Here is a 15,809-nt window from a genome sequence, read left to right as displayed (position 1 = left end):
AAAGTGGACCCTTCAAAACATTTAGACATACCCTTTTAAGAGCCATTCATTGATGGGTGTGATTGATAAAAGTTGAAGAAAAAGCCATATTGCTGCTGGGAAGAATGCAAGTGTAAAGATCTGAATAAAAAGATGCAGTTTTATATGCACCAAAGCACTGGTGAGTTCCTGTAAAAATGAAGGACAAAAATAACAAAGGTAAGAACACTATTTCTGAAGAGAGACTGCTACTAAAATAACATCACATGAATTAATTTTTTTCTACTGAGATATAATTGACATATTATATTAGTTCCAGGTATATGATATAATGATTTGACATTTGCATATGTTGTAAAATGATCACCACAATGTTTAGTGAACATCCATCAATTTGGAGTTATTTCATAGCTAAAGTTTTTACCTATAAGCATATGCGTGAGACAGACTTTAAGGAAAAACAAGTTATTTGTGATGATTATAAAGTATTTTTATATAAAATTTCTGAAATATTCTAATTTCTTCTGAACAAACAATATACCTTAAGAATTCAGATTTTTAAAATTCTGGACCAGGACTAAGCTAATAACATTTACACTAGATTTGAGGATTATTGACATTGTAAACAAACACATATGTTAACTACCTAATTTACTATGATAACCTCTATTCATTACACCAGACCTAGCAAGGCCTCAATTTGGCAAGATATTACTAAATCTACACACAAACCATATATATTTTTTTTTCCTCCCCTGAGGAAGACGGGCCCTGAGCTAACATCTGCTGCCAATCTTCCTCCTTTTTAGCTTGAGGAAGATTAGCCCTGAGCTAACATCCATGCCAATCTTCCTGTTTTGTATGTGGGACACCACCACAGCATAGCTGACAAGTGATAGAGGTTAGCAACTAAATAATTTAAGAGAGAAACAAAGCGTTAAGAACTATTAAAAGCCATGTTAAAACTGCGTCGACAAGGCTGTAAGAGTATGAAGTCTCTCTCTACTTAACCAATAGAATGTAAATTGGCACAACCTACAGAGAACAATCTGGCAATTCATTCCTTCATTCAATTACTTCTGAGCACCTGCCACCATTCTGGGTACTTAGAATATCTATCACAACTTAAACTACACATATCATTTGACCTAGCTATTCCACTTCTAGGAATTAATCTTTCACACATGGTCCCAGATGTGGGAAATGACAAATTTTTAGGTTACCCTTTGCAGCATGTTTGTAATAGCAAAACCTTGAAAATTACCTAAATGTCCACTAATAGAGGACCAAGAAAATATCATGACACATTCATAAAATGGAATACTTTTCAGGATATAAAAAGAAACAATGAGTTCTTTATGTGTTGACATGAAGCAATTGCCAAAATATGCTTTTTGAGTAAAATAAGGAAAGGTGACAAACAGGATAAAATACCACAGTTTGAGGGGGTAAAATACACATATGTATGTTCTGCATAGAATATCTCCACAAAGATACACGGAAACTCTTAACATTGGTTGGCTCCAGAGAAGAGAACTGGATGTCTGGTGGAGGGGTGAAAGGAAGACTTCTCATCATATATACTTTTGTACCTTTCAATTTATGTTCATAAAAGTAAAGAAAATGTCAATTACCCTACTTTCAAATACATAAAAATGAAGAAAAATTAAATTACATGAAAAATTATTATACAACGTCACATAGAAAAAGATTATATATGTGTGTATATATACATACTTGCATATATACACACATATATGTACAATTTAAAAAATATATTTTACTTTTAAAATATTCCATATGTAAAAAATATGTTTAGAAAAAAAGAACTAAAAAACACATAGATGTTAAAAGTAGTTATTTTTATTCTTTCTAACCTTTCTACAACAGGAAAATACTACTTTTGTAATCAGAAAAAAATTATAAAAAATAAATATCGTTAAAAAATACTAGCTGACCTATTAAATGACAGTAACAATTACATCTCATCAGAATAATGGGACAGTAAAAAACCCAGCGAAATGAATCACAAGGGCCTATTATGTTGGGTCATGAGGGTCTTCTTAACAACAGGGAAATAACAGACATGAAGTTTTCCTAAGATTTTTCAAGTGTCAGAAAAATCCAGTGTTATATATTTTCTTTATCTTCTTTACACAACCTTAAAGACAAAACAAGGTAACACTGGAAAAGAAAAATCAATAAACACTATGCAATCCAAAATACTATTATTCTATATATATCCATGTAGAATTTAGGGCCACATAATCAAAATAGATGCCATAATGCATAATTGAAAAGTTGATCCTGCATGAGATTTTGATTATTTACATGTAATACAGGTCAAATCCCATTAAAATAAGCTTAGGCAGATACTCCACACACTGATTACACCAGTCTCACTGACAGCATCAAGAATTGCTTAAAATCAGAGACTCTGGGAAGTAGAAATATTTTCATTACATATCAATTTCCCTTCTAACCCTTATTTGACCTTTATTTGATTCACTTTCTGAGAGTCAGCCTCATAGCTCTGGGCTGGAACCAAGCAGCATGAGCCCAAAGTTAAGAATTTGCTATATTTACTTCTAAGCTAATAGGATTTAAAAAAATAATCCTTTTGGGAAAATAAGAAAAAACCTGTATATCCTATCTGACTCAGGACCCTCTTCAGGCACTACTGAGCTTCCTGTTCCATCTTTGTTTCTATCCCCAGTGTCAAGCACCGTACCTTGTAGCCACAGGCACTTGACAGTAATTTGTTTAAACGAGATCAGTCCTGCCACAGTCTAAGTGACAAATTTTTTGAAACTGTAGGTTTGAAGTTAGCTAATTATAAAATATATTTCAAATGTGACCTTATTTCATTTCAGTACAACAAAATTTCAGAAATCATTTCAACAGGTTATTTCAAAAACTAGAAATCAACAGTCACAAAACTGAAGATTTAGTATTAAATCTTTTTAGCATGAAGTCTTAACACAGAGTTCGTTATAATTTTAATAAATTAACAAAACAAATTTTAGGATACACATCAGTACATCAATATAGGAGTAATACTATATGAAATGTTCAATATAAATCAAACTTGTATGGGACCAATGTAAATGCTCTTAAATAAATTCAAGTCAGTAATAACTTCCTGTCTCCTGTATGCAAAAATGCAGTATTCTAGAACCTAAAAGGATACAAAAATAGTTGTCCCAGCTGAAATTAATTTAAGATTATTAACTAGAAAACAATTAACAACAAGATTGCTACCTCCTAACTTAGAACTGTTAGGTTGCCCAGGAAACTGTCAGGATTTAGAGATGGTTTAACACTACACAATGATGCGATCTAGGGCATCTTAAGTTAAACGCATCTTGAAAATGACTTGATGTTGTATTAGTTTGAAAAGGGCATTTGATGGAGGAAAGGGTTTTGATGGCTACTTAGATACCACAGTAAAGCACAGGATCAAGGCATTTCATCATTAGATCCAAACGAGCTGGATGACTCGGAAGGTTTCCTAGGTGCTTACAGAAGAATTTGGTCCTTAGAGAAATGCTGAGAGCTGTGACATTCTTCCTTCTTCGACTCCCGCATCCCATGAAGTTGGCTGCTTTACAGAATAGCATTAAGCAAGAAGCTAAAGGAGTGAGAGAATCAAGTCTCTTGCCAGATTTCCCATGGCATAAGTAACAGCTGGAGCCATTAAGCAGCCACCAGGGGACGTAGTTAGAGCAACGCCCCGAGTAGAGGACTTCGGTAAGGCAGCTGCTCCACAAAGCGCATTAGCCAAGGCCAGCAGGAAGACCTCCAGGGTACATCAGTCCAGCACCACATGAGTGGCAAGTATCTTTCGGTATCACTGGGCCCCACATTCGAGAACCAATAGTAGAACTCAGGTCATGACAGAAAAAGCCTGTGCCCTCCAAGCACTAATCATAGTCCTTTCATATCAATATAATTTAGAAAAACTAGAATTTAACATATTTAAGAAATCCTGTTCCATGTCAGTTATTTTCAGGAGAACAGGTAATTAGTGAGAATATTTAGAGATTCCTGAGACACAATTTATCAGACACTACACAAGGATCTCATCTATAATATCAAAAAAAATGACCCAATGAAAATATTTATATCAAACTGATAACTACAGAACACATAAATTTAGTAAAACTATATTTTTTCCATGTTGCTACCTGGATGATCAAAGAAGGAGGCAACTAAATTTAATCTTCATTCAAATCACACTCAAAATAAAAGAAAATAAACCTAAAATAAGTAAAGGCAAGACATGATGCTGAAACAGAATTTTAACTTTTAATGCCAAAAAATTTCAAAAAAAAGAATTCTTACACAGTAAGATTTCTTTATCTACATAAGAATAAGCATCTGTGAAAGACAACTTTAAAAGTTCTATGCAATTTATTCAAAAGCAAATCAGTATTTTCTCCTCTTTTTCTTCCAAGTCAAAAGAGAATCATAAATTCTACTCATTCTTCTCTTGGATGTAAAAATGTCTGAATTTTTATAATTCCAAGAGAATCCCATGTTCAGTGACACCTGGATCAGTAAATAACATTGCCTCTATGTCTTCATGTTAGACTGTGACTTAGTATGAAAAATTCTAATATTTCTCTTAAAACATTTATTAATATTTAATAGACATACCAGCAAAGAATATACTTTAAAAAAATACTAATTAGTTAAAAGTTATAACAGAACAAGCATCACTTGAGCAGCACGAGTCCTGGACACAAAAGATGATCCACAAAAGTTGTGGAAACCTAACCAAACATCAACACCCCGCATGTGCCACGGCAGACACCACTACAGTTACCACCATCGCCTGAGAAGACCTCAAGCAGATGCTCCAGCGCAGTTGCTGTATTAAAAACAAACCCCCATAACCATGCCCGCAGGGTCCATGCCGCTCTACTCTCAAGTTTCCATGATATGAAGGTACAAAACACTAGTCCTCTGCTGACGTCCGAGCTGTCTTCTGTTACAGCGAAGTCTTCAGACTATAGCTACACACGGCTTTACAAAAGGATTCTGAAATTTCAAAACAGTAAGTACAAATTAAATTTTTCTCCCTGCTTTCCGCATGCCCCATAGGTGACAGTACCTCTGTTTTCAACGATAGTCCACTGTTAAAGAATATTGTTGCGACAGCAATGTAGGAGACAGTTATTTCTGGCTTCAGTGGTCCTAAAGAGAGGGAAAGGAGTTGCTGTTAGATAGGGATTTCCAGTAGATAACTTGGTAGGAAGGAAGAATCCATTGAAGGAGGACAAAGAGTACTTTAAATCTGCATGTTGCCCCCTAGGACACTACTGTCCTGACAGAGGTAAGCGTTTGCTGGGATGCAGCCTAACGCCAGAGAGGATTTTCCAGAGGGCAAGGATCATGGCTGTCCAATTCTGCACCATATCCTCAGACCAGAAGAATAAAAATAAACTCTGCTCTCGCACAGGAGAGCAGATAGGCAACATCCTTCAATATTAGGTCCTAACTATATCTGCCATAGTGTCAGTGCTTTTATAACAATCAAATTCCCCAGACCAAAAGAAGAGAATCAATGGAAGAAGTTCGCTTCTTTTTAGCAAATATTATCTTATTCCTTCTAGGATACCAGAAGTAAAAGCTTGTATTCATGCATACTTTCAATTCTGCCCAAGAGTATTCAGTCTACGAATATTTATTGAGCACATACCGTGTGAATGAGATAATGCATATAGAGAATAGAGAACTTAAAAATATATTGTTAAGATTGTAATTATTTTTAAATTATGCCAGGTCCTGAGCATACTGTAGTGAACCAGAAAAGCTTGATCCTTGCCCTTCGGAAAATCCTCTCTGGAGTCAGGCTGACATCACCCCGGATGTGTCAACGCTGTGAATACAACAGGGGCAAACCTAATATTTATTTATTTTTGTAGCTTGTACACAATTGGCTTAAAGACCTGAAGTACTAACCAAAGAACAACATTCTTTTAGAAGATATTTCTTTGATATATCTTGAACTATATATCTTGATATACAGATACAGTCCTGAGGAAATGCCATTTTTTATGTAGTTATGTAATTTATACATGTCATACCTGTACACCAGTGGTTCTCCAGCACTGGCAATTTTGCCCCCCACGGACATTGGGCAATGTTTGGAAACTTTTTTGGGTTGTTATAACTCAGGGAATGGGGTGGGTTACTGGCATCTAGCAGACAGAGATCAGGAATTCTGCTAAACCTCCTGGAAGGCAAAGGATAACCCTTCCCTTCAACAAAGAATTACCACGTCCAAAATGTCAATAGTGCCGAGGTTGAGAAACCCTGGTGTATACCTGCATTCTAAAATCTGAGACTATCCCATATTTGACACTCTGTTCAACTCTTTTTTGCTGGGTTGAATAGTGCCCCTAAAATTCATGTCTACCCAGACATGAATGTGACCTTATTCGGAAATTGGGTCTTTCAAGATGTAATCAAATTAAGATGAGATCTTATTGGATTAGGGAGGGACCCTAACCCAATGATTAGCATTCTTACAGTAGAGGGAAATTTGGACACAGTGACACACAGAGGGAAGATGGCCACGTGCTGGAGTTATATTACCATAAGCCAAGGAACACCAAGGATAGCTGGCAACCACAAGCTAGAAGAAGCAAGGAAGGATTCCTCCCCAGGGCCTTTGGTGGGAGCGTGGACCTACTGATGTCTTGACTTCAAAGTTCTAGCCTCCAGAATAATTGCTGGAAAATAAATTTCTGTTGCTTTCAGCCCCGCACTGTGTGGTACTTTGTTGTGGCAGCCCTGGGAAACTAATCCACACCGTTAAGCCAAACAACAGGACCACGGTCACGGTCACGGCTCTTCCATTCCCTGCATCCCTCCAGATTGCACAGATAACCTAGAGATAACCTAAGAAATTGCACAATAAATACAACTGAGCTCAGGAAAGATCACTATTCATTCAATCAACAAGTATTTATTGAGCAACTACTGTATTTTAGGCACTTGTAGTCCACCAGTGAATAAAAGAAACAAAGATCTCCTCAAGAATTGCAATAAATTCTTTTATATACCTGGCACTTATATAAATCATTACACTGAGATCTGAGAAGAGCAAAAAGGATAAGGTAAGTGGAAAAGGTATTACATTTCAAGGCAGTAAAAGCTGTTTAAACACTTAAAAAGAGGTACCTTTTTTTATGCTTGTGAATGAACCTGTCTCAGCAGCTCACACTAAGAAATAATATTTCCTCAACAATTGAGGAAGGTGATTCAGGAACAGATTTTAAAGTCAAGGACTCTGGCTTGTTTTGGAAGTAAACGCCTTCCAGGAATTTTAAAAACCCTTGGTTTTTTTTGTTTTTGTTTCTAACTCATAGCATTTGTATTTTCCTCCAATCCCCTGCTTTTTATGAGACTTCATTTTGGTCAATTGTGCTTCTGCCCACAGCGGTGTCCCAGAATTTCTATATAGGATGGGTTAGAGTTAGCAATAGGGTTGCAAGTGAGAGCTAGGGGCCGTGTCCAAAGATGTATCTCCATAGAAAGCTCACAGCATTCACTTAGATTGCATGTTTCTTGGGGGCAGCTAAAGTATCTACTTTAGTTGGCCAACAACTGTATTTTTTTGGTGAGGAAGATTGACCCTGAGCTAACATCTGTTGCCAATCCTCCTCTTTTTGCTGAGGAAGACTGGCCCTGAGCTAACATCTGTGCCAATCTTCCTCTACTTTATATGTGGGACACTGCCACAGCGTGGCTTGATGAGTGGTGTGTAGGTCCGCACCCGGGATCCAAACCCACAAACCCCGGGCTGCTGAAGTGGCATGCTTGAACTTAACCACTATGCTACCTAGCCAGACCCAACAATTATATTTTTTAAGAAGCTAACTCTCTAACCAGGGACTTAGGCCACAGAAGGGTACAACTCTTTCCATACTCCACACCCACATATATAAATACACAGGATAACTATTAATTGATTGGCATAATTCAGTGGAATGATTCTTGACTTTTAATGTTTTAAATCCTAGAAACAGGGTATACTGTCTTTTGTATTAGGTGCACATCTAAATACCTCTAGTCCATGAAAGGACATAGTGAGGATATTCCAGGGCTACTTACAGGGCACCTTTTAAAAGGGAAGGAGGAATTAATTCTGAATTGGAGAAACCTAAGGCTCCTTTGTGACATGATCAACGGAGATACTAATAGATCACCTAAGTTGGGAATGCGGAACTAGAAGTCACTCAGGGTGGAAATAAAATATTTGCACAAAGGTAAGAGTTGAAACTATAACACAGAAATATTTGGCCCCTCTCCAAGGTAATAATTACATCCTCCACGTCACCAAAATCATTAGATTGAGATCTTAAGACAGCGATAAAGCTCAATGTATAAATACTAAGTTTTAACTTTTCCTTTGAACAAAAGCAAAAAATCTTCATCAGTGAAAATGGAATGGAGCAGCAAAATTTTAAAAAGTTGGCCATTAAAAACGAAGCAATTTTTGGGCTCCAAAAACCCATGCTTTTTAATGGGGAGAAAAGAGAAAATGATTTGGGATGCTTAAGAATGCAAGAAACTATTACTATTTCAAAAAATCTACTCATCACTAACTAAATTTCACTTTTAAGCCTAATCTAAGATATTCATGCTAATATACTTAAGCTTATAGCATGTTTCTGGTTATGTTTTTTTAATCGAATAACGAAGCAGTTTCCTTTTTCGGATTTATGCCTTATTGATGGCAATAATTTAAGATGCAGGTAGAAATGAGACACTTACTCTGTACTTACAAAGAAGTAAACTTATCTCTTCCCGAAAACGAATAGCACAGTTTTGAACTCCGGTAAACTGTAAGGTGTGCATAGCTCAGAGCTTCCCTGGGTCACAATGGAACAGATGATTGACACATCAGAATCTACACATTCACATCTACTGTGGCTCTTTTTGTCAACCTTGTTCTATATATATCTAAAAACGAAATGTACCTGAGTAAAAAGAACACTGAACTAAGAATTAAATTAACGAGGCTAGTACCTATTCACTGTTTCCCATTTGGAAAGTCATTCAACTTCTCTAATTTTAGGGTTCACACATCTATAAATTTCCTGCTATACATAACTTGCCAATTGGCTGCAAAGATTTTTTTTAAAGGAAAGTCAGATCATAGATGTGATACTTTAAGTGTAGAAGTCTTACACTTAAAAATAAAGAATGTAGTCTTTGAGGTATTGATCAGGGACAGGTGAAGTGAGCATGTTAACAAGTTGAAGACTACCAAAACTTTTCTATTTGAAAAAATGTCGAGAAATCTCTTCTACTGAAAATTATTCAACGTGAATATATTAAAAATCACATTCCCAGAGTACAAAACCTAGAAATGGAGTCTTTGTCTAAAAGTTACAAGCAAGAAGAGATGTTTTAGACCATTCTAAAAGCAGAATATGCAAACATTTTCAGCAACCATTCCGCTCCTTGTTCCTAGATTTTAGTCGTTTTAACTACTGGAGTGAAAGTGCTATTTGGTACTATTTGAAGGTTTGTTTTTATTTAAGAGGTTTTACAGGTGGGAATGTCAATTAAAAGCTCAACAGAAGGGGCCAGACCCATGGCCAAGTGGTTGAGTTTGTGCCCTCCACTTTGGCGGCGCAGGGTTTCACAGGTTCAGATCCTGGGCACAGACATGGCACTACTCATTAGGCCATGCTGAGGTGGCATCCCACATACCACAACTAGAAGGACCCACAACTAAAATATACAACTATGTATTTGGGGGATTTGGGGAGAAAAAGCAGAAAAAGAAATAAAAAAAGATTGGCAACAGTTGTTAGCTCAGGTGCCAATCTTTGGGGGGAAACAAAAAAGTTCAATAGAAGTACGGAGACGTTAGCCTGACAGCCTATGTAAGAAATCCCAAACAATTGTTTGCTTAACTTTTGTTTTTAGAAAAATAACTTTTTCTTTTACACATGCACAGCTATCAAAGAAATCATTTGAGTACATTCTTATCTAATATTAGCTGATTCTGCTCTGCTCCTTTGGGCTAAAAATCAGGGCATGGAAAATGTCTTTATTATACAGAGCCTTTCTTTATAATGATTATTCTTTTGTTCTTTTGGTGAGGAAGATTGGCTCTGAGCTAAACATCTTTGCCAATCTTCCTCTATTTTGTATATGTGGCCCTGCCATAGCATGGCTGGATGAGCAGTGTGTAGGTCCACACTGGGGATCCAAACTGGTGAACCCTGGGCCACCGAAGCAGAGATCGGGAACCCAACCACTACCACCACAAGGCCATCCCCTGATTATTCATTTTTAATGATTTTTGTGCCAAAAAAATTTGTATGGATTTTGCAACTTGCATGAAATATGGAGGAGTCCTGATTTCCAGTCCTTCCTCTTTCCTAAGCCAGCTAACTTAACCTAGGCTGAGTCACCTGACCTCAGGTCTCCATATCGCCAACTGTAAAAGAAGCATGTTGGCTTAGAATACTTTAAAGGTCCCTTTCAGCCCTTAACATTCTACTCTTTTATAATTAAAGAAATGAATTATCCTATATGAATGGCATAAGGACTAGTGAAAATGGGAAACAATACTTCTAAGATACAACAATACACCAAAACTTCAAGAAGTAGAGTCCACGGGAACAAATAAGATTACAGAACCCATCTCACACATGCCACTGCAGGGAAGCCCTACGGAAATGATTCAGCATTCAACGACCCTTCTTTCCACACTGTAGCCCAGGAATGTAAGATAAAAGGTATTTTACCAAAATAGCCCCTGCAGATTTAAACTTAAAGGTCATGCATCACCTGTAATTTCACCTTAACACTAAGCGAAAAAGAGATCTAACACCAGAAGCTATAAAGTGTGCTAGTGAAGTGTGCATTCCAGATCACCACAAAGACACTCTCTAACTTTAATTCTTACTGTCCAGCTAGCTGCTGGGATGGGGTACCCATTTGACAGAACCTGATACTCTAGCATTCACAAGTTTCCCAAAAGCTCACAGAAAAGCTGTGTCAAACAAGAAATGGGCATCTTCAGAAGGAGAAACTGCGGTGAATAACAGCTTTATTCTCACAGTTACATACTGTACACATTTTGTACTAAGTTGAATATAGAAGAAAAAATAAACAAAAAAGTTTTAATCCCCACAATCTTAACAATAATTTCTTTTAAAATGTTCCCTGAAGCTACTTCTAAATGAAGGGATTGCAGGCAGAGGGTAGAAGGAACCACTGTTCTCCTGAGAGATCATTTCATTCATTTCCATCACGTCTTAATAAAAAAGTACAAATAACTTCAAATATCCTCCTGAGCACTTCCTAACATAAAAAGATTGTGTGTGCTCACTTCTGTCCTTTTTTGCCCCTGTTGTATGACGGATACATTAAACCTGCCAATAAGCATGAAAACTGACAAACAAGGTCAAAAACACAATGAATTGAAGAAATTCAATTAATGAAAAGTGGGACATGGAAAGGGGGGGATCATAAAAGACTAATGATATTTCCAGTCATTTCCACCAATGCCCACCCCCACATTACAAGGCTTCCACTATTCAGAGATCTGAGTATGATTTCAGCCCGCCTACATTTCCTTGCCAAAATACACATTACACAGTCTAACACAGCCTGTATCTGTTCGGCTGCTGGGGTAGCAACTGAGTCCTGGCAGCACACGGAAGTAGTGTCCTGTAATAAAAAAGTGCAACGTGTCATTCGGCTTGGGAGTTTCTGGACCGGCAGCAACTGCAGCAAATCATCACTCTCCAACATGTGGGCCACAAAATCTGAGTTGGAGGAGGAAGGAGTGTCCCTTTTTCTTTTTCTTCTTCCATTCTTTTTTTTACGTGTGGGAGAGGATGTCGGAAAGTGACAAGGTAATAAGGTCCACTCTGAGATAGATAAGGAACTCCCGGCAACCTAACGTCCCTTGGGATAGGATGCTACTCTGAAGGCAAGAGGAATAAGTTTCATTCTCAGTAACCTCACTCCTTGACGCTGAGGGTACTCACTGATTGCTCGCGGAAAAGTAACCTGCGTTCAAATTCCTTTGCCCCATTTCTAATTACAAATCCTCTCTGATGTTGGCAATTAAAAAATCAGCAAAAGGGCCAAAGGACACCCTGGGCTAGTCAGTGCCCCTGGGAGAGGCAAACGCTTCCCAATTACGGTCTCCCCTCCTTTCCAAGACTCGAAAATTAGTTCTGAAGTGGGAATCGCGGTGGAGCGTGCGGAGGTGCAGCACTTACCCCCATTTACCCCTACGGACGGCTCCAGCTTTGCTCCGGCGATCGCCAGCACTATTCCAACCATGAACCATTCTTTCCTCATTCTCTCCAGCAGCCTCATGTTTGTTAGGGTGGGTGGGTTTTGTTTATTTGTTTGGCTTTTTTTCTTTTTAAGCTGCGATCGCTTAATCCCCGGGGCGTCTCCACACTTTCCACGGTCCCTCCTGACATGCAGCAGAGCAAGTCAAATTGCCACTTGTAAACTAAGGACCAGGGGTTTGCTCCGGCGGCTTTGAGGAGGGCTGGGAGTAGTAGTATCCAGTGACAGGGAAGTCTCAGTGAGCGCCGCCATCACTACCACACGCCTCCGAATAGACGCGCACATAACCACCGCGGCTCTGACCCGGGCTCCCAAGTGCAAGTGTCCTGAAAAGGACACTTGGGCCAGACTAGCCGGCGCAGGCGATCGGGGAAAGGAGGCTGGCCACCGGGGGCGGGCTGACAGGTTCGTTGCCGCCAAGACCTGTGGAACTTTAGGAATGACTGGGGCAGCGAGCGGCATGAGGCGCCACAGCCACCTAGCCTTATCGAGGGTCCCGCTCCAACAAACATTTAGACACAGCTGCCGGCGCCCCTGGAGCACATCCACGGACAGGCTCTTTTTTAACTCTCCATGAGCCTGTGGGAAGGGCTAGCGTCCGCTTGGGGCAGGGATTGCTCTGTCGGCAGCAGCAGCGGCGGGGTGCAGGGGGGGTTTTTTTTTGTGGCGCGCTTCTTTGGGACATTACGGCGCTTCCCAGACGCCGCCGTTGACGTGTACGCGGGCGGCAGTGGAGGCCGCTCCCTGTTGCCGGGTTCCCGGCCCGAGCTGCGAGAGTTAGACGTGCTCCGAGGTAGGCGCGGGAAAGCGGCTCCTTGGTAGCGGGAGCATTAGCCCTAGGAATGAAAATTGGGCGCCGAACCGATGCCCGAGACCGTAGGACCCCTGCCTTCCAGCGTCCGCTGCAGCCTGAGAAGGCAGGCGGTCATCAGCAGGTGGGCGCTCACCCCTCGCCCCTTCGCCTACACCTTCCTGGGAATCGGGAGGACCCAAGGGTTGAGCCCCCAGCGGGAGGTGGGGACCAAATCTTCCTTCGGGGGCGGTGGGTGAGTGCTCAAGCTCCCTCACTCCCAAGCAAGCTGACGGCGGGTGGAGTGGGTGTCTGAGCTGGAGAGTTTGAAGGGTGCGCGAGTGCACGCGCTTGCTTGACCCCCAGAGCTTGCCCAGCTAAGCAGCGGGGCAGCTGTGGGAAGGGCGTCAGGGACCCCAAGGTAGAAGTGGTGAGGGACCCAGGCGAGGGGGCTCCTGCCTTCCATTGCCCCGTGTACTAGAGTCTATCCGCCTGCCAGTGTCTTCTGCCCTTGAAGTGTTTCTGGCAACCGGTGACATTGAGAGTTTCATGAATGCACTTCCTACCCAGAGAGCCTGTAAGAGCATCAACTCCTTCCCACAATGCACTCAAATAAATAAATAAAATATTGTGTGACATTTTGAAGTTGTCTAGTATCTAATCCTTAAGTGGTTAATTATGGTACTTATGGTTTGGAAGAGACTTCTGGGATTGTTCAGTGATGCCAGACTTGAATTCTGAATTTATTCCAAGATTGAACGGAGACTTATCTTTTAGTTTCCTCCATTTAATTTAGCTTTTTCCTGATGACCTGGCTTGCTAAGCTGGTTTATGTGGTTGTGCTACCAGTTATAGGTTAGCAGTATGGATGTCATCTAATTATACATGAGGCAGAATAACAAAAAGTGAATCTCAAGATAAAATGAACTTAATAGGGAGACACACATGATGTTAAACAACTTAACCTGAAAAGAGTAAAGAAAGCACATGAGGTGTGATGAAATCTCATGTTAAGTATCAGGCAGTCACAAGATAAGTGGAGATACATGAAAGATAGTTTACAACACAATTATTTTCTTAGAGTAATTTTTTACTAGGTCAAAGAGTCATACATCTCAGTCTTTGAAGGTGTGCTCTTTATTAAAGATCATTAAACATTATGCTTACAGAAATTGAGCTGATTTAACTTTATAACTGTTCGCAAATTCTTATCTACTAAGAGCTGTTTCATCTGTTAAGAGCAGAATCTAACTCATGGAAAAGTTTTTTCATTTTGTTTTTAATGGCACTTAAAGGAACAGAATACAGTGCACTGTGAATTCTGTTCTGTTCTATTAAGGCCTTGTATTAGTTTCCCATGGCGGCTGTAACAAATATCTAAAAACTGGATGGCTTAAAATAACAGAAATTTATTCTCTCAGTTCTGGGAGCTGGAAGTCCAAAATCAAGGTGTTGGTAAGGCCACACTCCCTCTGGAGGCTCTAGGGAGAATCCTTCCTTGCCCCTTCTGGCTTCTGGTGGTTGTCAGCATACCTTGGCTTCCTTCATTTCTGGCCATGTCACTCTAGTCTCTGCCTTTGTCTTCACGTCACATTCTCCTCTGTGGGTCTAGCTAGTGGCCACATCACTCCAGTCTCTGCATCTGTCTTCATGTTGCCGCCTCCCCTCTGTCTGTGTCTGCTCCTCTTCTGTGTGTCTCTTATTTATAAAGACATTTGTCATTGGATTTAGGGCCCACCCATATAATCAAGAATGATCTTATTTTAAGATCATTCACTATATCTGCAAATATCCTTTTTCCAAATTAGGTAACTGTACTGTGTTGAATAGGGTCCCCCAAATATTCGTGTCTACCTGGAACCTCAGAATGTGACTTGATTTGGAAATCCTGTCTTTTTCAGATATAATTAGCTAAGATGAGGTCATACTGGATTAAGATGGGTCCTGAATCCAACGACTGGTGTCCTTATAAGAAGGTCGTGTGAAGACACATAAGAGAGACACACGGAGGAGGACGCCATGTGAAGATGGAAGCAGAGATTGGAGTGATGCGTCTAAAGCCAAGGAATGCTGAGAATTACTGGCGACCTCCAGAAGCTGAGAGAGGAGCATGGAACAGATTTTCCCTCAGAGACTCTAGTAGGAACCAACCCTGCTGACACCTTCATTCAGACTTCTGGCCTCCTGAACTGTGAGAGAATAAATTTCTGTTTTGTTTTAAGCCACACAGTCTGTGGTACTTTATTACGGCAGTTCTAGGAAATGAATACAGTGCCATTCCCAGGTTCCAGAGATTTGATGTGGACCTATCTTTGGTGTGGCCATGATTCAGCTCACTACAAGGCCCTTCTCTGCTTTCTCTCTCTTCCATTACTCTTTTTTCAATAATTCTATCACTCTTCTTTCTCACTCATTTTTTCTTGTCATGTTTTTCTTTCCCCTGCCTCCTCACCTCCATTTTTTCTCTTTGTTACCCCTGCCACTTTACCTGACATGATGACATGAAGACATCCCAACCAACATGTACATTTGAAAGCACACATCTCTAAAAGACACATAAGAAATGCTCTTTATTCACTAAATATGATGTTTGTTATTGAACAAATATTTAATGTGCCTCCACTGTATGCCAGGCACATGTGAGTGCTGTGCAGTCAATTATGAACAAAAAAAGACACAAAACCTGCCTTCTGGA

General features: G+C 39.8%; 1 protein-coding gene and 1 long non-coding RNA gene across 19 annotated transcripts in view; one reads left to right on the top strand and one right to left on the bottom strand.

Moving 5' to 3' along the window:
* SLC10A7 (solute carrier family 10 member 7) overlaps positions 1–12,601 on the bottom strand; it is a 240,067-nt gene extending 227,466 nt beyond the window's left edge. For 10 of the 18 annotated variants that reach the window (XR_011435001.1, XR_011435009.1, XR_002806476.2 and 7 more), the window contains exons 1-3: positions 12,246–12,597; positions 5,096–5,178; positions 32–168 (exon numbers count right to left, since the gene is read on the bottom strand). Coding sequence is in view for 12 of the 18 variants with exons in the window: in XM_070258212.1 (XP_070114313.1) it covers positions 32–168; positions 5,096–5,178; positions 12,246–12,345 (320 nt within the window). In the remaining 6 variants the exon portion in view is untranslated. Of the gene's footprint in view, positions 1–31; positions 169–5,095; positions 5,179–12,245 lie in introns of all 18 variants that reach the window. The other 8 variants (XR_011435012.1, XR_011435011.1, XM_023636470.2 and 5 more) reach the window with 3 other exon arrangements.
* Positions 12,602–12,993: 392 nt separating this feature from the next.
* On the top strand, positions 12,994–15,339 carry LOC138921967 (uncharacterized). The gene is made up of 2 exons (XR_011435022.1): positions 12,994–13,117; positions 15,016–15,339. It is a non-coding gene; the product is annotated as an uncharacterized lncRNA (long non-coding RNA).
* The last annotated feature ends 470 nt before the right edge of the window (positions 15,340–15,809 follow it).

This window comes from Equus caballus, chromosome 2 (genome assembly GCF_041296265.1).
Source record: "Equus caballus isolate H_3958 breed thoroughbred chromosome 2, TB-T2T, whole genome shotgun sequence".
Taxonomy (NCBI): Eukaryota; Metazoa; Chordata; class Mammalia; order Perissodactyla; family Equidae; genus Equus; species Equus caballus.
Note: the sequence above shows the minus strand (reverse complement) of the source record. Positions and strands in the feature narration are given on the sequence as shown.